Genomic DNA, 25389 nt, shown 5'->3' with positions numbered 1-25389 from the left:
TCATTTCACCAATATTTGGAAGTTCTGCATAATGCAGTGAACCAATACTTTCCAAATGACCAATGCATGATGTTACAAAACACGCCTGGGAAGAGATCCAGTCAAAGTATGAGACCCGTGAATTTTAAAGTAACAAAGTACGTAAAGTTCATTGATACGGTTTTGGATTCCACCTTGCAACTAACCTTTAACTTGTCCAGTTTGGGTACAGTTATCAAAGAAGAACATATAGCTCCTACGACTATTAAAACCCTTGCCTTTTCCTACTATATACCTGTGTGAGGCTGGGTTTCTCCATATGCTAACTAGACTTAAACCAAACAGCATATCTCAACACAGTGAATGCGGAAGCAGATTTGAGAGTCTACATGTATTCTTTTAAATTAGACATTCAAGAGATCTACCAAAATGTACACCGTGCCACTCCTTTCACTGATATTTTGGGAAACTATAGCTATTCTTTCCTAAAAATATCTTATGTTCACTGGTAATAGGTTTATCATTGAGATTTTTAAACTCACTGATAAACATTTTTAATATTTCTCAGTTTTAATTTCCAATATAGTAAATACGGAGAGGTGGAACCCACATAAATCAAGCGTTTTGGGGTCCTCAATACTTTTTAAATTTTTTTTTTCAACGTTTGTTTATTTTTGGGACAGAGAGAGACAGATAATGAACGGGGGAGGGGCAGAGAGAGAGACACACACAGAATCGGAAGCAGGCTCCAGGCTCTGAGCTGTCAGCACAGAGCCCGATGCGGGGCTCGAACTCACGGAGCGTGAGATCGTGACCTGAGCTGAAGTCGGACGCTTAACCGACTGTGCCACCCAGGCGCCCCAGATACTTTTTAAAATTGTAAAGGGCTCCTGAGACCAGAAAGTTTGGGAATCACTGCCCTATGTTTTCTTTTCTTTTCTTTTTTACGTGTTTGCTTAAATTCCAGTTAACATACCATGTGATATTAGTTTCGGGTGTACAATATAGTGATTCAATACTTCCATACTACACGTGGTGCTCATCATAACAAGTGCACTCCTTAATCCCCATCACCTATTTAACCAATCCCCCACCCCACCTTCTGGTAACCATCAGTTTGTTCTCTATAGCTAAGAGTCTGTTTCTTGGCTTGCGCGCCGCCCCCCGTTTTCCTTTTACTCATTTGTTTTGTTTCTTAAATTCCACCTATGAGTGAAATCATATGGTATTTGTCTTTCTCTGACTGACTTATTTCACTTAGCATTATACTCTCTAGTTTCATCTATGTCATTTTAGTTAAATATCTAAACACTGTTGATCCACAACATGAGAAAAACTGATAGCCTGGTAACCCAGAACACTATCTGATAATTATTTTATATTCCCAAAGCACACAATCTCAGGATTGAATCTCATTACACTGTTGACTCATATTGAGCTGTGGACCAAAATCCCTAGGTGTTCTTCCCATTTGCAGTGAAGCCAAGTCTTTCCTTTCTCGTACTTGTGCAACAAGATTTTTGGAGCAAGTGTGATCCCCTATTATATTTCATCTTGTTAGATTTGATCCATGACTTCAGTCTGTTGAGAGCGTGGCCTGTATATCTTCATCTAGGCATCAACGAATACAATGGTATGACAATATTGAGAATTAAGCTCTAAGACATTCACAAAATAAATTAACCAGCACCCTTTGGGCACAGCTGTATAGTCAGTTATCCAACGGTCTTTACACCCATAAAAATTTCACGACAGTCTTGGCCAAATGCCTCACTTACTTAAGTCTAGTGATATGTCTGTCATTTCCCTGAATACATGCTGGGTTCTGGTAGTCATTATTTCATCTTCTAGATAGCACAGAAGACTCTCTTTGATGCCTTAGAGTCCACTTCAAAGTTCCTAAACTTTGCAGTGGTTTGCAGAATCCATCCAGAGTGGATAATGTGGCGCTCCTCCCAGAAGCCCTCTTCAGGCCTGACGCAGCCGTCCTCCAGTTGCTGGGACTCACAGCTGTGTCCCCCACTAGGAACTGTCCTCAGCTACAGGGAGCTGCCTCACTCAAGATTACACCCCTCCCAGAGGACAGCCTGGAGCCAGTGACGAGCTGATGTAGGAACATAAAGACACGCCCCCTTCGCCTCAACAACAACCTTGAAGAAGCATCCCAGACCCAGAGCTCCCCAAGAGTTTGGCTGACGCCTCAGTCACAGCTGTGTCGTAGACCAGTTTCTCCCGCCCGATTCTGCCTTCCTTGCTTTCACACGACGGTATCTCCCAAGACCACTCGCCAGTAAGTCTTGTACATACAACTGTCTCAGAGTCTGTTTCAGGAAACCCAACTTCGGATACTGCAACCTTCTACCCGTTTTGAAGAGCTCACCATTTAATTGCTAGACTCCATACTTCTGGCGTCTCTCTCTTCCTGCATGTTTCCTTTAAAATCAGTGACAGTAATTCAATGATTTCATTTGCAAGTTGTCTTCTGATGTACACTTAAGGAAACCAGAGGCAAACTTAACTCCTATTCATGTTTGAGACATGGCTCAAACGTCCCCCAATTAGAGTGTTTTCCCCAAACCCCTCCAAGCAGCTGGGCGCTCCCCCTTGGTGATCTCCCAGCTCAGTACAGGCCTCCATTTGATCACTGCTCTCATAAAGCACTACAAACATTTGTCTACTCGTCTCCTTTTCCTCCGACTGTGAACTCTCCAATCCTTTTCCTCTGTGAACTCTCCAACCAGGCCTAACAGAGGGGCTGGGACAAAAAATATCTTCCATGAACGTTTGATGAATGAAAATCAAATGGATTTTGGTTAGCTGGGTATGCTGTTAGAATCTCTTTGCCCGTCCTGGGCTTTTGTTACCTCCTACCAATCTTATCAGGAGGATAATTCTTGACAGAAAAGGAACAAATAAAATAGAAAGTGATTGTTTTCTTGGAATTACTGCCCTCCCCCAAATTTCAAAAACAAACAAAACCACATAGCAATTATGTGCACCTTTTGTTGCACTTAGCATAATTTACAAACGTCAGTTCTTTTCATATTTCCTTTGGTTATTTGGCCATTTCAGTGCTTAATCTAGGACCCTGTAAAAGTTGTATTAATTGGATAGATTATAATAGCACAAAGATACTGATGGATTTTAGTTCCTCTCCCTATTTTCCTCATTGGGATCACTTGGAATTAAATGGTATTTTAAAATACTCATTCGTCTTTAATACCATACATTTGTGTCTCTTCTTTCCCTGACTTCTCTGAAATCTACCTTCCTAAAGTCTGCAAATGTCTGGCTGATGGCCAATTTTTTCCTTGTTGGATGCTAAGGTGACAACTGCTTTTGTCTAATTTTTTCCACAATTAAATCTGGATATGGCAGCAGTTTCCCTGTTTCCTATATCCTTTGGCCTCCTTCATTGTTTCATATGCTACTCTACGTTCAAACTATACCTGAAGAAGGAACAAGATGCAATGGTAATGACTGCTGATTGCTTTTCCTCCGTCTCCAGATTCTTAGTGTCAGTTCCTCATAGTTGAAGATTCCTCGTTGCTAAATACTAAAAACCCCAAGTGGGGCGCCTGGGGGCTCAGTCGGTTAAGGGTCTGACTCTTGACTTCAGCTCGAGTCATGATCTCACGGTTACTGAGTTCGAGCTCTGTGTTGGGCTCTGTGCTGACAGCACGGAACCTGCTTGGGATTCTCTTTCTCCCTTCCTCTCTGCCTCTCCCCTAGTCACGCCCCTCCCCCCCAAATAAGAAAACAAAACACCTAACCATCCCAATCCCTAGCTCTGTGTGTCCCAGCCATAAGAAGCTGAGGTTGGGGAGAAAGTCACTCGGTCTCTCTCACTCAGTCCTTTGTGTTCAATCAGCTGTGCTTGAAAGCAATAGTTACCACCTGCTTAGAAGCCCTAAATCCAAGGAATGGAAGAGATTGAACACACAGTATTGAATATTTAATATTTATAGGACAATTATCAAATAACAGCCCACTTGTATTTTTCTATTACCACCACATGCTCCCTCTGTGATCTGTAACTTCCAGTTTGGGACTAGATATTATGAACGACATCAATATCTCTGGCATATCACCATGACGTATCGTTCACCTACAGCAGTGGTTTTCAAACTTCAGAGGGCTTATTGAAACCCAGGTTGCTGGGCCCCACCCCTAGAGCTTCTGATTCAGATTTGGCAAGGTGCAACTCTAAAAAGTTTCCAGCCAATGTTGTTGGTCCCAGGACCGCATTGTGAGAACCACTGGCACAGAGGTATCCCTTCGGATGGTTTCTTTCACCTAAGAGTTCAATGGTTTGTGTTCTATCATAATTTGAATGTAAGTTAACTACAGCATCGTATCTTCAGGTGTTACTTGCCTTTTAAACTTCAAAATATAGGTATACCTCTCTAAATAATACTAATATAAAATTAATTATAATGGACCCAGTAAAGCGGAAAAATGGATCCCATATTAACCCCCAAAGACACAGTGGAACCACAGAAATGCAAGTAAAATTTGTATTCCAGAAGTTCATATTACCCTCTTTTACCACCTGTGCAAATTCAGCAAGCTAACTAAACTCTCTGAACCTCAGTTTGCAACCTGGAAAACAGCAACCCTATTGTGAGCATGAAATGAGGTTCGAGTGGCCAGTATAATGCCCAGTACAGTGAAGATTTATAATCAAGTGGTTACAATAATAATCTGAGGGCTGCCTATACACCAAGCACCATGCCGGCCACTATGTGCATACGTCTCATTCAATCCTCCGAACCCCGTGAGGAAGGTATTTGCCGTTAGTCCCATTTCACAGATGAGAAAATGAAGGCACAGAAACATTTAAGTAACTTGTTCAGCATAACACAGCAGTAAGAAGCAGTCCCAGAGTTTGAATCCAGGCAGGCTGCCTCCAGAACCCAAGTTCTGAAGCACTATGCTTTTTCCTCCCTTTCGATGGAGGACCTTCCACAGATCACCTGCTCTTGTGTTGGTTAATTAATTAAACAGCACTTGAACCCACTGCCAGAACATGTAACTTATGAGAAAGTTAATATTCATGATGTCATATTGACATATATTCTTTTTTTTTAAACACTCTTCAATGACAAAATAACTTGGCTACCTCTGACAGTACGAAAAAAATAGCTCCCTTGAAAAATAGCGTACCCTGCTGAAAAACAGGAGAGGAGTCATGTTTGTAATGGCCACAAAAAGTGGAAAGCTTGGCGTTTGCCCCTTCCATTTTTCTTTCAGTTGGAAGGCGGCTTGCAAATGGAAAAATCATCTCCCGTCACCTCCCTCTCAGAGGCTGAATCTGATGAGAAAACAGAAGAAGGCCGAGCCCTGAAGCAAGCAGCGCCACTGTCCTAGCCGGGGGCCCAAGAAGACTGATTAATCCTCAATGAGACAGCTCGAGTTTCTTACCAGATTTGACGGCAGCAAGACATGAAAAATGCAGCAAATTAAAGCACTTTACATAATACAAAAGAATGGCACTCTGGAAATAAAAATTTCCAAGTACCTATGAGGGGCTGTGCGTGGGCTTTCAGAATTACGTGTTTAAGGCATTTTTAATTCGAAGTTAAGAGGTATTTGTTGACACACAAAGTTATGATAAAAAAAAAATGTTAGAGTGTCTAGACAATGAAAGATCTTCTAGAAGTAGTTTATTTCTGCAGAGAGGAGTTGCCAAAAGAAGCAAGGTAGAACCTGCAGGGGGGAGAAGGGGAAGTTAGGCACACAGAGCCCATTTGATGGAGGTCTTGGTGTTCATTTCTGCAAAATAGTATTTGATGTTCTTTAAAGTCCATAAGAATAAAAGTTTGAGCTTAAAAAACAACACACTTATAGGGGCGCCTGGGTGGTTCAGTCGGTTGTGTCTGACTTCGGCTCAGTTAATGATCTCACGGCTCGTGAGTTTGAGTCCCGTGTCAGGCTCTGTGCTGACAGTTCGGAACCTGGAGCCTGCTTCAGGTTCTGTGTCTTCCCCTCTCTCTGCCCCCCCTCCATTTGCACTCTCTCTCTCTCAAAAATAAATAAACATTAAAAACATTAAAAAAAAAACTTACAGAACTACTATATGACCCAGCTATTCCACTGCTGGGTATTTATCCAAAGAATACAAAAACACAAATTCAAAATATGCACCCCATGTTCGCTGCAGCATTTTTTACAATAACCAAGATATAGAAACGACCAGAGTGTCCACTAATACATGAACGAATAAAGAAGAGGTGTTCCTTCCACAAAGGAACAAAGACAATAAAACAAAAACAAACTCATAGATATAGATACAGCGAACAGACGAGTGGTTACTGAAGGGAAGGGGGTCAACTCTATCATGGACGGTAACTAGACTTACAGTGGTGATCACTTTGTACTGTGAATTATAAAGCTGTATACCTGAAACTTAATAAAAAACGGGGGGTGAGAAACCACACTTGCTCAGTTTTGACTCTCTAAAGGGATAAGCTGTACTCCCGTCTGCAAAGTGTCTTTTACTTGGATTCCAGAAATAAGGCCATCATAAACAAAATGTCTGCTCTCATGTAAAAGGGCCAAGGGATTTTTAATGTCCATAGCAGGCAAACCAGATCTTTCCTTTTTTAAGGTCTCACCCACCAGTGACGCAGGGTAACACTTGGAGTAAATGTATCCATTCTAGAAACACGAGTCCCTGCCACCTTAGGAAACTAGAGTCTAGGCAGTGTCAGTGCTAACCCCCCAGCCTCTTTTCCGGTATGACAAAGCATTCTTGTTTTCCCATCCCAGACTCACAACTGTTCAGATTTTTTTAAGCTAAGTATGACATTTTACAAACTTTTCCTGGCATGTTTAGTTAAAATAAAGGTTATTCTGCAATTGTGTATATGAAAATGCAATTTAAGGTTTATATCTGATTAAATAATGCAATCAAACATGTACGTTTAATGACATGCCAACTACAGTACTTATTCAAGGGGTCATTCAGTGTTCATTGTCCATACGTAGAGTAAATCATCGATTGAAGGAGAGTATATGAAATGACATATCAACTTTCCTGAACAGTCTAATTAGGAGAATACTGCTCGCTACCCGAAGTAGTTTAATTGCATGACTTACTGCACCTACTGTAGCTACATAAGGGTAGTTGTCAACCAGCTATTCCAGAATTCAGGTAGTTATAAACAATTCTATTATGTGATCCTTCCTTAGCTTTAGAAAATAATTCCTGGATTAAAAAACTCAAAAAGAAAAATGATCTCAATATAGTTCACTTTAGCGAGGAAATACAATACACTCCTTGGCATGTGTCCACAGGAAAAGTCTGGCTCCCAGATGCTTCTTGCCAGCCCACAGTGGATTTCACAATGTTTAAACAACTGACAACGTGCACTCGTAGCACTGATGACACAGTGACCAGAAATTCAGCAGGAGCCTGTCTCGTGGGTATTTTCATATATTGAAAAGTAGTATCAAAACAGCACAAATCACAGACACACTTCACAAACCCAAGAGATCCAACACAATTCAGTTAGCCTGTTTTAAAGTAGACATCACCGAAATTCCATAAAAATTTACTGATAAGACTTGTCCTACCACTACCAGAAATAAATTAAATGCACAAGTGTTTTTTATTGTATTAGTCTTCTTGAAAATGAAAAAAACTAAATTCTAATTTGCTTTCCATATCAAAAATCCAACAACAGATGGACTGTTTCCATAGCTCATTCATTATAATCATATATAATGTATATTAACATCCGTGATTTCTAAAAGCTATGCCTGTTTATATTAGTACCAACCAAGTGAAACTCCCAATATTTTACCAATTCTGATCTCCAAAAACAATAACCTCCTAACACTAAAGTAAAGCTTCAAAATTTTGACATCCAAGTGGTAGCCTAGCTGTCTTAGATATAGAAAATGTTCTTTATAACTGGTCTGCGATGTATCATTAAACTGGAATGATATACTTTCTCACCAGGAAAGTTCTGAGTAAAACCTACTTCCTACTATGGCGCATTCAAGCATAAAAAAAATACTGTTAATATTTAATATGAAATCAGCTGTCACAAATGTAGCCGACAGTGAAAAAGCCATGATACAAATAAAATTACTTGGTGTGATTTTTCCTATTTCCAGATGACAAGTTTCTTAGAGATGATATTCTCTCGCTTAATAACAAACAACTTCTGTCACATAATGTTTATGCCATGTAAGTTTTGCAAATCAATAGTGCAAAAACTGGTTTGACTTGCTGGGAGAGAAAATGATTGATCAGCATAGGGAGTAAAATATGTTATTTAAATTAGAAGAACTTCATTTGATTGGAATGCCAACCCCATTGTTAAGATATAGTCTCATGTAACCACATTAACCTCATCTGACATGACCTCAGATACAAACACAAATTATTCTTCGGTTATAAAAGCAGAGCATACATTTGGATCTGGACGGATCTCTATGTTGATATAACTTCTGGGTAATTCTATGTATATACAAATGTCATTTTTCCTGTAAATTGTAATCAGTAGCCTTAGGATCTTTTCCGTCACAAATTCAACAAAATTTCTTTCCTATCAAGAGGTAATTAATATTAAGAGTATAAAGACCATTGGTACTCAGGAGAAAAATATTAGACACCTCACATCTGCCTCGTATATGCTCCAATTTTTGTTTATTTGACTTGAATTAAAGTATATAAATCAAGGACTTATAACTCAGCTAAGTCTCCATTGTTGTGTATTTGCAATTACTGACTAGGAATTCAGCCTCTAGCGATATGGTCAACGAAGCTGAAACAGACCTGTCTCTCCTCAGTTGCTCAAAGGAGAATGCTGACCATTTGCAGGCTGGGGTTGAGGCTGGAGCTTTAATATCTTCACAGATACAGGAGACACGGCCTTGGGCCCATGAGAAGCAGAGAGCTGGAAGTAAGACCCCCACCAACCCAGGGAAACCACAAGGAAGCTTTTTGTCTTTCTAGGGCTCTGGATGGTGGTGGTCAGAGGGGGAGGGAAAGGGTTTCCTGTGAGAAATCAAAACCCCAGGCCTATACAATGTGAGTTCCAAATTTATACTATCCTCAAGTGTGGTTTTCCCCAGCCAAGAAATTTAACTCAAAGACTGAAACACCTGGGGCTGTGGCAGAAGCAAATGCAAAACCATTGTGCAGGCGCATTTCCAGAACCCAGGGCACACAGCACTCCTGCGGGGTCAGGGAGAAAACCTGATAAGCTCGCAATGCTTGGAGCCAGCACAAGAGATGCCCAAGTAAACAGGCAAATCCTGTGTGGCCGGCCCTAACAGAAGTCAACACAGAATGCTTTGAGACCACAAAGGGGAGCTAAGAAACTAAGGAAAGGTCGGAGGAAATATAAATCGTTATTTTCAGAGCATTGCTGAGCCAGAGATTCGAAACACAAATTGCACTGGTCCCTCTGCTTTTTCACCCAGTGAAGGATTGATCCCGCGTGAATATTTTCTGGGGCTTTGGACCATCTGGTTTTTAATGTCTCAAGCAATGGGGTTTCTTCCACCACTTCCTTTGGAAAGTCTTTTGTTGTTGTTGTTATTGGGGCAAAAAAAAAAAAAATAGGTTTAGATGTTAAAGGGGCTTGGCACTTGTTTTTAAAAATCTTTTTCTTTCTTGTTAACTTTGTCCAATCCTTCCATGAATACAAATTCCCCTCTCTCCCTATGACATTGAATATGCTATAATCTGGCCTTTTCCAAATATACCCATAGTTACCCCACCCGAACATGTTTTTAATAAACTCCCTTACCTTGATCACTTCACTTTCACCTTCAAAACGCTCCTAGTTGGTGTTCAGAACCACATTTTGTTCACTGAGTACGATCCTTTCAGATAGATAGATCATCTACTGGCATAGACTTGGCTTTGATCATTGTTTATCAGTCTCCCCTCAGTCTTCTGACAACTTCTTCAAAACTATTTCTTACCGATTATTTTATAGTGCTATTCAACTAACTGAGTTTTATTGGCCGATACTGCATCCCCAGTGCCTCGAATAGTGCCTGACATATAATAGCTTCCTAATAAATATTTGTTGCATGAATGATTGATAATAATTTGTTGCAGGCAACGTGGATGGAGCTAGTGAATATTATGCTAAGCAAATAAGTCAATTAGAGAAAGACAAATACCATATGATTTCACTCATATGTAGAATTTAAGAAAGAAAACAAACAATCAAAGGGAAGAAAAAGAGAGAGGCAAACCAAGAAACTGACTCTTAACTAGGGAACAAACTGATGGCCGTCAGAGGGGAGGTGGGCGGGGAGATGGTTTAAATAGGCGATGGGGATGAAGGAGCGCACCTGTCATGATGAGCACCGGATGTTGTATGTTGAATCACTATATTGTACACCTAAAACTAATATTACATTGTATGTTAACTGGAATTTCAGTAAAAACTTTAAAACAAAAGTTTCTTGCATAAATAAATAGTTGAATTGCTCACGTACAAGTTAGGCTTTTTTCTTGTCTCATTTCATTTTAGGTTGCATTTTCTTCACTGCTCCTTTTCCGTTCATTTATTAGAACTTTAAATGACTGGGGCACCTGTGTGGCTCAGTCAGTTAAGTGTCCGACTTCAGCTCAGGTCATGATCTCCTGGTGCATGAGTTCAAGCCCTGCATCAGGCTCTGTGCTGACAGCTCAGAGCCTGGAGCCTGCTTCGGATTCTGTATGTCTCTCTCTCTCTCTCTGCCCCTTCCCCACTCTCACTGTCTCTCTCTCTCTCTCTCTCTCTCTCTCTCTCTCAAAAATAAACATTTTTTAAAAATTAAAGAAAAAAGAATTTTAAATGATTACTTCTGAGTATCTTTAAATTAATGCTGGACCCCCAGGAAATATCAAACAACTAGACTCAAAACCCACATATTTAAAAATGTCTAGACATGTGTATCTACATGTTCTGAGGTTACCATCTCTTACACTTATGCCTTAAGCAATATGTAGAGAGGTTATATTTTATTATGAATATGAATGACCTTCATCTTGACCTGCCTAATCAAGCTGGGTTTCCAGGAAGAACTAAGATGTAAGGTAAGTTTTGAAAGAAAACACAGGCGGACAAGGGAAGTGAAATGAGGTTATCTGGTATATGAGAGCGTGTAATAGGCAATGTAAAATCAGGAGCAGGACATGTAAACAGTGGGCTGGGAAAAGGAGCTGGCTTAATTGAAGGAAAGGGTGTGGAGCAGAGAAGGGAAACAAAAGACTTAATGTAAGCCATGGCTGGTACTAGGAGTGAGCAAATTGAATCTTGACCACAGCCTTCCTCTTTTCTAGACCCTCCAAGACTCTTCCACACCCACCGAATCAAAGTCGTGGCTTGAAAGATAACGTCTAAACACTTTCCCCACACAACTACCTAATCGTTAATTCTTTGTTTCACACTCCCTTATGGTGCTTATGCAACTTTCCATATCTGAGTTTATTTTTAAACACGAAGCTCATCACTTTCTTACTGGTGACATTAAACCCTGATTTTTGTCTTTGCGGATGTCAGCTTTTAAAAATCATACACAGGACACACTGTGGTCCTGTGCTCTTTAGACCTACTTTACCTGTGGTCTTCTTTTTTAAAAAAATTTTTTTAATATATAATTTATTGTCAAACTGGTTTCCATACAACACCCAGTGCTCATCCCAACAGGTGCCCCCCTCAATGCCCGTCACCCACTTTCCCCTCCCTCCCGCCCCCCATCCATCCTCAGTTTATTCTCAGTTTTTAAGAGTCTCTTATGGTTTGGCTCCCTCCTTCTCTAAATTTTTTTTTTTCCCTTCCCCTCCCCCATGGTCTTCTGTTAAGTTTCTCAGGGTCCACATAAGAGTGAAAACCTGTGGTCTTTAATGAATGAGTGGGAGCAGAGGAGAATGTCATTTCCTGGGAAATGTCTTGCTTGAGATGACTAACCTACCAGAGGGAAATGGTAACTCAAGTCGGTCCTGTTGCTCACAGTAGATGATCTATCTTTAATGGGGCAAAAGATTGATGATATTAGAGCTTTTCATCACTCAATGTATTACATTTCACAAATTTATTTATTTGAGACTATGCTCGCTGGAACAGTAATGTTAGATTTTAACGAGGTTTTGGGAGATCAGCCATACTTCAATATACCACTGATAATATGCTGGTTAGTACAATCATCCATTTAAGATTCTGTAGGAATTGCTGTTATTAGCAAAAGAAGTATCATGGAGAGAAAAAGAGTTTCTCTTAACTAACAGACCCCTCTAAATGAAGACTAGATTATTATACTTTCAGACTTCTTATGAGGAGGGCACTTATCTAAGTATTATTCTAGGGAATGCCAAGAAATATAAGGTTTGATACCTACCCTCAAGGAGCTTGTATGTATAATAAATATATTAATAAAGATAAGCTATAAAGATCCATCCATTTGTTTGCTGAATAAACAATGACATGAAAAGTAACAGAAGATTTACAGCATGGTGGATACCAACATTAAAAATGCCACAAAGCTGTGTGTGATTCGTTTTCAAACATACGGTGCTGCAGAAGTTAAGAAAAGCCGTGGTCACTTTTGGCTGGGATGGGCAGAAGAGGCTTTCTGGGGAGATGGGATTTGATCTGGGCCTGGAAAGTCAGGAAAATCTGGTTAGGAACTGGACTAAAAGGAGAACATTCCATATAGATGGATATATATGAACAAAAGTCTTGAGAAAAGTAAAGGATGTCTGAGGGAGAAGGAAGAGTAAGCCAGTTTGTTGAAACTGGAGAGTTAGTGCAGCGTAATCAACAGTGGGCTGGAATGTGAGGTTTCCATCAGCCTGTGGAAGATCTCTGAATGCCAAAGGAGTACGCCCTCTGTCCTGTGGGAAGTGGACAGCCATCCAACGTTTTGTGGCAATAGAAGACAGGACTTACGAAACTTCTGAATTTTATGTTTCTTGAAAATATTCTCCCTATTAAGTGAAAAATTATCAGTTTATAAAGGTAATTTTAAGTTCTTTTGCATATGCCGTCTCCTAACATCAGCTAAGACATTCCTGATAAAAGTGTTGATGCCCGGGACGGTAGAGGACACGGTAAAAATGTATTTAGTACCATATCATAATACTATGCTGTGTGTAGTATTATACCATTCTATGCTTTAAGATACTGCACTGTGCCCGCTAAATATAGAGAATTTTCAAGGGCCTTTTACTCGTTTCTAATGGGCATCCACTCTATATCTTGGGGCTAATGAGACTATATTAGAAAATATGGTAGATTTGATTGTGGACTGGGTGGATGGAAAAAAAATCAACCAAAAGTGTTATCTTATGCTATGTGAGTGAATTTTTGTCTTTTAAGTCCTTCATTAATTCAACATATTGATTTAAGACAAGGCACCCAGTGCTATATAGGGGACGAAGGTACTGAGATGAAGCATGGGGCGGGAATAAAGAGTAGGTAAGAGTTCATTCTGCTGGATAAAGGGTCTGAGAAGTGGGAATGGGAGTGGAAAGGTGGATGTTAAGTCACATCATGGAAGGGCCAGTGAGCTTGGCTTCGATCGCCTAAGCTGTGAAGACCCACAAAGGCTACTGAGCAAGGGTAACTGTGACCATGTCATGTTTGAGGAAGATCAATCTGTTGGCAGTGCATAGAATAGATTATCAAATTGGTTGGTGAGACAGACATACACATAGGAAGTGGGGAGAGCACTTAGGAGCTCTGATAATGACTCAGGTTGAGGAACTGTTGAAGCCTGAGTGAGCGGAGCACTGGAGATGATGAATGATGCTTTGGAGGCAGAATCAGTAGCAACTGGCAACTGACTGGATTCGGGGAGTAGGGATCAAGGAACGAATCAAGGATGGTTTTGAGTTTTATTTTTTAAAACCTGCATGACTACTAATGCTATTAATAGAAATAGAAAAGAAAGGATAAAGAGCCATAAGGCAGATGATGGATTTGATCTTAGATAGGAGTTTGACATGATGGCCAAAAGTCACTTGAAATATGAGGCCAAAGCTCAAAGGAGAGGTCAGATGTGAAGATGAAATTTGATTGGTGCATTACCCTTTCTGGTGTCTTTGGTACACGTGTGCCAGTAAGTGCTTACTTGATAGCTAAGGACAAAGCGATTCTCACAAGTTTCTGCTGAGAGGAGGTATAGGTATTGGCTAAGAGTCAGAATGCCTAGGTTCAAGTCCTAATTCCACCACTTGGTTTCCTTACCTATAAAACAGAGGTAGTAATAATACCTAGGCCATAAAATATTTATACTTAGTAAATGAGAAAATACTTAGGAAAGTACCTGGAACACACTAAGAGTTAACTTCTACTGTTATAATTATCACATCACCTTTTAAATCTTTTGATGAACTAGCTACTCAGTGAAGACATTTTGTTTTGCTCTAAATGTTTAGATGTTAGTCTAGATGATTTCCTTTGCCTACCTCTTCAATCCCATTCTAACCTCTGAGGGGCTACCAGTGGTTCTTGAACACCTCAGCATTCTCTAGCCTCAGGGCCTTTGCATTGATGTTCCCTGTGCCTAGAAAGTGCTTCGTTTGACTTTCTGCATTTACCAGTTTTATCCAAGAAGCTCGTTTAAATGCCACGTCTTCTTTTTTTTTATGTTTATTTATTTTTGACGGCATGCATGAGTGGGAGGGACAGAGAGAGAGAGAGGGAGAATCTTAAGCAGGCTCTGCTGACAGCACGGAGCCTGAGGTGGGGCTCGAACCCATTGAACCGTGAGATCATGATCTGAGCCGAAACCAAGAGTTGGGCGCTCAACTGACTGAGTCACCCAGGTGCCCCTAAATGCCACCCCTTCCTTGACCACAGACTATAAAACAGTTACTCCTCCCATATCACCCTCTGATCTTTATAGCACTTGCTATAAACCATAATTATCTTAACAGAGACAACGTCTGCCTTTTTTATGCCGAAACCCCCCACAGCTAGAATAGAACCTGGTATGTAATGGGCTTTCAATAAATATTTGTTGAATCCATTAATTGGATGCATAATACTAAGAATGTATAATGAGAAGACAAAGTACAAGCAAAAAGCTTCACTATTAAAGAAATAATGGATAAACAGAAAAACAATCAGTAAACATCAGGAAATGAGGAAATCTAAAACAGTGCTGAGATGCTTAGGTATAAATATTACATATAACAGGAAAACAAGATGGCAAAAGCCAAAAGAGGAGAGAATTTCAAGAAGGGGTGGTCAGCAAAATAAAATTTCTGGAGGTGAATTTGAGGACAGAAACTGATGACTGAGAGAGTGCTGGTGACTTTAAGGAAGCTGTTTTAGTTAAGGGATAATACAAAATCATGGGGCGCCTGGGTGGCTCAGTCAGTGGAGCATCCAACTCTTGATTTCGGCTCAGGTCAGAGTCCCAGCGTTGTGGGATCAAGCCCCAGGTCCGGCTCTGCACTGGGTCTGGACCCTGCTTAAGATATTCTCCCTTCCTCTTTCCCTCTCTCTCTCTTCCTCTGACCCTCCCCCCGGCATGCATGCTCTTTCTCTCTCTCTTTATAATAATAATAAAAAAGAATACAAAATCAAATTGCAAGGGATGAAAGGGTGAGCAGGTGAGGATACAATGGCTCTCTCATGAATTTTTATGCTAAAGAGAAACGGAGTTAGGTTGTATCTCCTTGCACCAGGATCAGGAATACGGAAAACAGCCCGGACAAGGAGCCAGGAAGTTTGGGATCTTGTTCCAAAGAGACCTCCTCATGCCACTCTGCATCTAAATTTCCTTATTTGTCTATGAGAAAAATTATCTGCCCCATCTCAGCTCCTGCATTAAGAAATCAAGGGGCTAACAGAGACACAGGTATAAGAAGTTGTTACTTCTTTGTAAAAGTTCCAAATCAGTTCTAATAAAGGGGGACAAATCTATAAAAGAAAGTCTTGTTTGAAACAAAATCAAAGCAAAATTTCACTTGAGCTTAAGTTAAGACTGGATCTTTTCCCCCACTTTGTTTGAAGGCTTGCATTTACTCCACTGCAGCACGTGCTGAGGCCAGATATGAAGAGTGCTTTTATTTATCACTGACATTTTGTTGAACTTGTCCATTCTTATTCATCACTGCTTTAAAGTAAGCAGCTGAGTACTCTTAGGAAGTTGATATTCCCAGCTGACCTATCTGCAAAAATAGCGAAGCCTGATGCTCTCTTGCTGTGTCTGTCTCTATAGACGTGTGTGTTCATGCAGGTATATGGATGTGTGTGTATTTTTTCCCCCTGGGACCTAAAGAAGCAAATAAGTTTTTGTAAAGCTACTATAAACTTTATCATATTCTATCTTCTGAAAACATGGAGGAATGAAAAACAAAAGCAGGCTCTGATCTGTGTATATTCTACTTGGAAAGTGACTCATATCTGCAGAATGAAGACTACAGTTAAAAAGGGTGATACGAGGGGTGCCCAGGGGGCTCAGTCGGTTGAGCGTCTGACTTCGGCTCAGGTCATGATCTCACAGTTCGTGAGTTCAAGCCCCGCATCGGACTCTGTGCTGACATCTCGGAGCCTGGTTCCTGCTTCAGATTCTGTGTCTCCTTCTCTCTCTGCCCCATCCCCACTCATGCTCTGTCTCTGTCTTAAAAATAAATAAAACATTAGGGGAAAAAAAAAAAGGTGATACGAAGGTGATTAGAAGCTGTACCTTGAAGCTAACCCTTGAGATTTCTTGATGCTAAAAATAGAGTGCTCAGTTATGTATAGATATAAAGCTTACAATGTGAATATTTCCTCTTCTGGCACAGATTTAGAGTTCTTCATCTAAGATTCACAGAAAAATCTTAACGGCCCAGGCTCATGAGTGTAATTTTTCTTCTTGTTTTATAAATGTCAGCATTTTGGTCTGATTAGAGTGGCTGACATTTGCTTATCTTCTGGTTCAGAATTTTAAACATTCTGATTCTCCTAATGATTATATTATTAGAATAGTATATTCTAATAATTATTCTAATGGTTCCCTAGGCAATGTAAACATAAATATGTGAGTCTAAAAATTTACAATTTGGTGGCTAAATAATCCAGACCACCAATAATTTACAATGAGTCTATTTGGTTCTTTGAAAGAGAAATCTGATCTTTTTTCATAGCGTCCTTTTCATTTATTAGAGTTTTTATTCCTTCTTTTGTCTCTTTAATCACTGCATTTATTTTACAGCCTTTTTTCATCTTTTTTTATAGTTCTCTCAGCTCCAGCTCATTAGGAATTGATTTTCTCATGTGTTTTACTCACCACCATGTCCCTCTAAATAGAGTTTTTAAGGCCGATGTCACGAGTTTTTATTTGTACTATTTGCATTGTCTCTCACAACAACATATTCTGTGATTTCCACTGACTCGTAGGCTATTCAGAAGTTTGTTTTTCAGCCCCCGGACACAGGGGGCGTGGGTATTTTCAACTACCTTCTTAGTGTTGGTTTCTAATTAAATTTCATTGCAGTTAAAGAACACAGTCTGTATGATATAGATTCATAGAAACTTGTTGAGATTTTTACTGTGAACTCATATGGTCAATCTCCATAACTATTCCATGTGTACTAAATATCTTTTTGGATAGACTAGATTGTTCATCAATCTTTTTTGGTTTAGATCTTTCATACAGTTACGAATATTTTGCCTCCTTGGCCTACCAGTTTCTGAAAGTGGTATGTAAAAATCTCCCACTATAATTGAAGATTTGTCAACTTTATCTTCTAAGTTTTTAGTTATGCGGTTAAGTGTATTTAAGCTTTATCTTATTTTTACCATTATTATGTAGGGTCATTCTCCAGTCCTATTAATGCTTTATGCCCTAAATTTTACACTGTCTAGTGTTTAATGTGGATAGTAGCTTTGTTTGAATATATGTGGTTTCATTTCAGAAATAGCTCCTGTAAGTTGCTAGATCAAAACAAAAAAAATCCGATGTGATAATTTGTCCTTTATTAGACTGAGTTAATCAAGTTCTACTTATTGTAATTACTTTTAAAATTTGGGCTTATTTTTACCATCTTTTCTCTTTGCTCTTTCTTTCTTTCTCCTGCCTTCTTTTGGATTTGAAATTTTTTTTTTTTTTTCCTGTGATCATCTTCTATTTCCCCTCTGCTGCTTTGGGAATCCCAAGATTGCATTCCTATTTCTTTAGTACTTACTTGGAAATTTTAACATGCATTTCCTAACAAAGACTACGGTTACTCAGTATTTTTCTCCTCTCTCCTCCTGCACAACACTTAGCATGCTTTCACTGTCTCACATCTCCCACTTGCCCCAGGTTAATTTTTTTTTTTAATGTTTATTTATTTATATTGAGAGAAGAGGGCAGAGATGAGGGGCAGAGAGAGAGTGGGGAGAGAGAGAATCTCAAGCAAGCTCTGCACAGTCAACACAGAGCCCTATGCAGGGCTCCAATTCATGAACCGTGAGATCATGACTGAACTGAAATCAAGAATCGAAGCTTAACTGACTGAGCCACCCAGGCGTCTCGTCCCAGATAAATTTTTTTTAACTGTGAGCTAAATTTAGTTTTACTTCTTAAATTAAATTAAAAAAAAAAAAAGCTCGTTTAAGAGTAGTCTGTAGTTAAAGTTACTGACGCATGTTGCCCAGGTCTATGTTCTTGTTTCTTGCATTGCTACTTCTCCTGTGTCTGCTTGCCTTTTGGCTAACGTACACAGGCAGGGGCGGAACCAGGATTCAAATGTAGGTTTGCCTTCAAAGTCCTTGCTCTCGATCACAGCAAATTAACTGGTCACAGATATAGGGAAAGGTATTCTGTGTGTGCAGGGCAGGGGGCAGAGCCAGAAGATAAAGGGCAGCTGGAGAGGAAGAGGGGAGGAGCAGGACGGTCTGAGAGAAGGTGTCACAATAGTTCTGACACTATACCCTGGAAGACAGGATTCCTGTATCAGAAAAGCCAGTACAACAAACTCATGAGACATGAAAAGAGCGTATATACATAAGACATAAATAAACACAGGGAACTGAGGGTGCAATAGTGAGTCAAGGCTCGGGCCAGAAAGGGAAACATAGCTGCACCCCTTTAGGACCCATGTAGGAATGACAGGGGGGTTCCTAGCACCTATATACAGTGTCTGCCACGGAGCAGGTGCTCAAGATATTTATGGAAGGAAAGAAATGAAAGCAAGGAAGAAAACAAAGGATGGAAATAGAAAAGGGAAGGGAGGGGGAAAAACGAAGGAGAAAAGGAAGAAAATAATAGTAGGAAGGAAATGAAAGGAAATAAAGTCAAAAAAAAGGAAATGAAATAAACGATCTTCTTTTATTTTATTTTTGTAATGTTTATTTTTGAGAGAGAGAGAGAGAGTGTGAGCAGGAGAGGCAGAGAGAGACAGAGAGACAGAGAGACAGAGAATCTGAAGCAGGCTCTGGGTTCTGAGCTGTCAGCTCAGAGCCCGACGCGGGGCTCAAACCCACAAACTGTGAGATCATGACCTGAGCCAAAGTTAGACGCTCAACCAACTGAGCCACCCAGGTGCCCCGTAAAGGATCTTATTTTACAAAGATCTGTATATGCATCTGAATGTTTGTAAATGGGAAAGAAAAGACAAAAGATGCATATCAAACCGTTAATGTTTACGTCGGGCAGAGGGTTTGTCTTGTGCACGTCAGCCATGTTTAAGGTTTTCCCAGTGAGCATGCGTTGTTGGAAAATCAAGATTTAGAAGCTAAAACTCGGCAGTAGCAAAAAAGAAATGAAGAGAGAATAAGGAGGAAGCACCTGGTGTGGCTTGTTGTGAAGCACACTCACGTGAGCCCGTCCTCACTATCCCTCATGGGGCTGCCTCACTGCCTCCTTGCCCACCTCCAGGGACACAAACTGTCTTCCCGCCATCTCGAGCCCATGAACCTCTGCAAAGTCCAGGCCCAAGAAGGGAGAAGGGAGAGAAGTCCCACAGGAGCCAAACTTCAGGCGGCCCTGGAATTGCTCGGCCCTGCATTCTCCCAGGAGGCCTGACTCCCTTTCAGAAGACCCAATCCTCACCCACTGGTCTCATTTCAGCTGCAAAAGAGCAGCCTTATCAGAGTATTATAAGCCAAGTATATGTATGAGAGAGACACATATACGCAGTATTGAAAAAAAAGACTCTTCCTTCACAGGTTATGCTCACGAAAACAGAGGAAAGGCTTCCCTCCTTTGTCATCTTTCACGGTTTTCTCATTACGCTAAGACTGACAGAAGTTCAGTCCCTTGAAGGAAAGAGTGACAGACGAGTCCATTTTGTCCTCTGTAACCCAGAACCGCTGTATGTAATCCTAGTTTTCTATATGTAAGAAAACATATATGTTTATGTATATGTTTACGTGTATGTTTATGGCCCATGTTGTGGCCATAAAAACAAACTCCTACACGGAGCATGGGTATGGGTTTCTATCACTCGAGAGATACAGATAAGAAGGCGATAAACCGAAAGCTTTCTATTACATGCGTGTGGCTGGGGGGTTTTGAACCTCAACACTATTGACATTTCGGGCCAGATAATTCTCTGTTGTGGCAGCTGCCCTGCGCCCTGCACATTAGCAGCAACCCTGTCCTCTCCCCACTTGATGTTTGTAACACACACACACACACACACACCAGCTGCGGCAACCAAAAATGCCTCCGAAATCATTATAGGTACCTGGAGGGCCAAAACTTCTGGTGGCTGAGGACCACTGATGGAGCTCCCAGTTGCAAAAATGGGTTAGTTTATCTTTCTACCAGTAGACATTTGTGCTTTGCAGGTATTCTGGGTTTTGAGATGCGCTGCAATGCCAACAGCAAGGTGGAGAAAGAGCTACGTGATAGTCACAACTGTATTTATTCCACAGCTTCATGCCATATCATGAAACAGGCAACATAAACAACACGAAAGTCACATCTATATTCAGCAAAGACCAAAACATAAACAATTGAAAGTGTGCAGTGACCCTAACTTATAGATGTTCTCCCTTACAGTGATGTTTATATCAGAGACTCCAGACTCCCCTATATTCTTGATATTAACTTTGTAATAGGAGCGATAAGGATTCAGCAGGAAAGCAAAGCTAAAATGTATCTTGGGCGGGGGTTGGGACCACTTACTGATTAATGTAGCATTCGTGTCTACTTGCCAGAAACCGCTTCAGATTTAAGTAACCCAACACTGTTCTTTTTTATGTATCCGTAATAGTTTGAAAAACATGTATCTATAGCTGCATTTTACTTTATATTCCATTTTAGATACAGGATACATTTTAAATGTATTTGAATGACCAAAGGATAAAAATATCCTTTGCTTCTGGCTCAGAATAGTTCAATCTGTCATTACAAAAAAAAAAAAAAAAATGAATTAACACTTAAAAAATAGGTTAATGGAATTAGAAATTCGTCTTCCTGTTTTATGTTGCCCTGTCTCTTCCAGTCCACTTGCCAGAAGAACTTTGAAGGCAATTCCCCTGTAGCTGTAAAGCTATAGATTTAATAGGCTAATGGGCGGTTACCGTTCTTGTTATTGGGCTGATTCTTCTATTCAGTCTCTATCTTCAGAAAGTCTTAATTGTTGTCGCTACACAATTTCCTGACATTAAAGGGGGGAAAAAAATCAAGTGACATGGTAACTAGAAGAGAAAGGCAAGCTGTGACGATCTCTGCAGCAATTTCTCAAGCCCTGTTTCCTCTTTGAAGATTCAAAAATCAAATAAAAACGATTCTTCTGTATTTCTAATGAAAACAATGAGCACTGACTTCTGAAATCTGTTCTAAACCAAATGAACTCCTTACCGTGTTATGAAACAGTAAACACGCTTTGATCAATATGTTAGCTGTGCAAACACAAATATGCTATAGTAATACCACAATGTAAGCAACCTGACTGACCTAGGCTAAGGCATCCTAAGCCATAAGAGATGTTGAAGCCATTAGTGTATGTGAAGAAAAGCCAGATGGCTTTACCACTCCCCAGAAATGGCACTCTTTCAACTCTTACAGAAGAGTTGCATATGCATAAATCCCCTAAACACAAAGAAATCTTACAAATGTATTCTTATTCTTTTGTGAAGTTACTTAAAAATTAATGAACAAGAAATGAAAGAGAAGCTCCTGTAATAAAGTTAGAAGATTCTCACTGAAAAACAATTACAAGGCAACTATTTACAGTCCCACAGAACCAAACATTTTTTTCAAGGGATATTTTGCAATGTGATTTTTTAAACAATGTTTTCTTCTTATCGTTAAGACTTAAACACTACAGGTTTACTTACATTTAAAAAATATATATTTTTTAGCGTGAGAGCTCTACTTTCTCAGAAAAAGAACCTTGTGATTTACAGTAACACACCGAAAACTTCGATTTTTCTTCATATGTGTACGCCTCATCTTTCAACTAAGGGGATTGGTTTCCAACCATATGTAATAGAAAAGTGTGTTGAAATGGTAGCAGGAATTAATTCTTGGAATTTAACCAGTCAGACTTCAGAGAGACGTAGTTTTTGGTCCAGAACTGGAAAAATACCCACAGTTTGCGAGTGCGTTTACTGCCCCTCCCCTGTTCTCACCTCCTCTCCAAATTATATTCGTATTTCACAGAGGGGAAGGCAACTACCTCAATGTTTATCCTGAATGGGACATCCTTTTTTTTAAAGAAAGAAAAGTGACTTTCTAGTTTTAGTCCAAGAAACAAAACCAAACAAACAAACAAAAAAAAAAACCCCTCACACTCAGAGAGACGACTTGAGGACTTTAGCTAAGAAAAATCCCCTCTGCAGCGGCTGGCTCCAACTGGGCAAGCTTGCGCTGTGCAGATGTTGAAGCGGCTCTCGGGTGCACTGGGGAAGCAAGAAGAAGTAGACGATCCACAGCCGCCTACGCCGGCTTCCTTCCCAGGGGCACTTTTGCAGGGTCTATGGAGCTCAATCACTTTGTACGGCAACTGGGATCCCAGGCAGGGGCAAGGAATCCCAGAGCAGCTTAGATTTCTTCCAGCACCTCTGCAAGAAGGAAGACTCCTTAAGGAGTAACGGTTATTTCCAACAATTATGTGGCCCTCGGCCAAAAAAAAAAAAAAAAAAAAGGGATGAAGCAGCATATCTGCAGTGAGAGAAAACACAAGATGTTCATCCTTTCAAGATTTCAAGCCACCTAAAGGAGAGCTTCCTTGGACCTTTGTTATGAAAGGGGGGGCGGGGAGGGATGGTGGGGACAGGATGGTCAAGTTGAAGAAACACAGAACTTAATTAACAGACAATCTGACCGCTGTAACGTAACCCATTCATTTGCAGGGTGTTAAAGGAATACAATGTGTACGACAGTAATACCACGTTCAAGGGCACTGCACGCTTCCATTTTACATCAGTATACATTCTCACAAGCTCTTTCGGACATTTTTCAAACTCAAATAACTGTATTAACGATGTGGTGTGACTAAAAACAAGCAGCCAGAAAATATTCTTCCTGACTTGAGGATAACTAATGCTATGGCAGATGCCATTTCCCTAGGATAAATCAGAAAGGAAAAGGCTATAAACATATAGCCCCATTAAAATAATAAAAATGTCCAGATTACTATTCCCCACAAACTTGTGCTTTTAGACTAATCATCTTCCATGGGCAGTAAAAAACAATATGTAGATGCATATTTGAGTCGTTTCTGTAGTACTTGAATTTATAATACCATTACAATCATTAATTCTTACTTGATCAGAAAACCATTCTTACACCCTCATATAAGCACTTGTAAGAATTTACTGGATATAGGGGTGCCTGAGTGGCTCAGTTGGTTAAGCGTCGACTTCGGCTCAGGTCATGATCTCACGGTTTGTGAGTTCGAGCCCCGCATCAGGCTCTGGGCTGACAGCTCAGAGCCTGGAGCCCGCTTCAGATTCTGTGTCTCCCTCTGTCTGCCCCTCTGCTGATTATACTCTGTCTCTTGCATTGTCTCAAAAATAAATAAACATTAAAAACAAATTTAAAAAAAAAAGAATTTACTGGATACAATAATGAAAACAATAACGATGATGTTACAATTTATTGTGCAGGCTTGTCATGATTCAAGCACAGTGCTGAGAGTTTCAGATACAGTCACCTCACTCCCCTCACGGTGATATTATCCCCATTTTATTGACGAAGAAAAAAGGAATTTTATAGATGAAGATGAAGAATTATAGATGAGGGAGAAGACAAGGGTTAAGGTCCCTGAGGTAGTAAATGGCACAGCCCAAATTTAAACTTTGACTCTAAGGTCCATGCGCTAGTTATTACTATGCTCCATTGACTTCACTGAAAATGATATTTGCACGTTAATTTGGAACATTTTAAGCATTTCTGAAACCAATTTTAAAGGTTTATCCTACGTTGTCAAATCATTCGATTCAGAGAAAAACAACTTCTCCACGTGAGATGTTGGTTAAATCTCACTTACATTGTTCATAATCCCTTTTTCTTCTCTACTGATTTTTTAATAGCTAGAAAAAAGCTCATTTCAACCTATAGTTTTAGTAATGCAGTGATTCCCTGAATGTGTTCCCACTCTAGGTACCCTAAGTTCCAGATGTCTATCTTTCTGTGTCCTGCTTGATCCTCAACACTACAAGTCAAACAGCTAATAGATAATTAATTTTATGTTATGTAAGAGATGCTGAGGCATATAAACACTCAACAATGCCTGCAAATGCAGAAAAAGAAAACCTATCCATATCGATGATAAAATATCAAGCAAGAAAATTTCAAGCCTCAAAGGCTTTTGTTGATAGTTTGACAATATTCTTCTAAGACAGTGCAATTCGCCACAGCAGAGAGAAATATACGAGGCAGAAGTTGTTGACATATGGGGTGTGCATAGAACTTCTGGTTAATGCAAGTTCCAAGATATATAAATAAAAAACAATGTGTGAGTTGGTGGGAAAAAACTGTAAGGCAAGTCGATTTTTTAATTAAAAAATTATGTCGTGTAAACAATGCTAATGAGCCAAAAGTCCCATGAGATTAGGACTGTCTCTGCTTCATTTTAACATCCCACTCACTTTCCATGAGTGTACATCCACGCGCTTGAAATACCTCAAGCAGAACGCTTTTCATAAAATAGGGTTTGGAGGGATTTTCTTTGTCCTTGTTTTTAATAGCTCACCATGTTCCGCTCCAGTTGTCAACCTGATGATATATGACATTGGGGGGGGAGAAAAAATGAAACAAGCCCTAAAATCTTTAAATGAATCACCGGACGATAAATACCTGGAAGTTCTTCATAAATTTCATCATCAGGTGGCTGGCTGCTGGTTGGCAGAGGATGGTCCACGTCATCATACAATTCCCCTCTTTCGTCGTTGTCTTCAGGAATAACATCAGATCCCATGTCTGAAAAAACGTGGTTCATCAGGCAAATTTTTTAAGAACGCGAACGTGGTTTTCAAAACCATATTTTCTAAACTGATGCAGCCCTACAGAGTCACG

At 40.0% G+C, this 25389-nt stretch overlaps 1 protein-coding gene across 2 annotated transcripts in view; it reads right to left on the bottom strand.

Annotated features, from left to right (window-relative positions):
• SKAP2 (src kinase associated phosphoprotein 2) overlaps nucleotides 1–25389 on the bottom strand; it is a 178218-nt gene that overhangs the window by 31485 nt on the left and 121344 nt on the right. For both annotated transcript variants that reach the window (XM_027075151.2, XM_027075152.2), the window contains exon 9: nucleotides 25171–25293. In XM_027075151.2, coding sequence (XP_026930952.1) covers nucleotides 25171–25293 — 123 coding nt within the window. The remainder of the gene's footprint in view (nucleotides 1–25170; nucleotides 25294–25389) is intronic.

The sequence above is a fragment of the Acinonyx jubatus genome, chromosome A2 (genome assembly GCF_027475565.1).
Source record: "Acinonyx jubatus isolate Ajub_Pintada_27869175 chromosome A2, VMU_Ajub_asm_v1.0, whole genome shotgun sequence".
Lineage (NCBI taxonomy): Eukaryota > Metazoa > Chordata > Mammalia > Carnivora > Felidae > Acinonyx > Acinonyx jubatus.
Note: the sequence above shows the minus strand (reverse complement) of the source record. Positions and strands in the feature narration are given on the sequence as shown.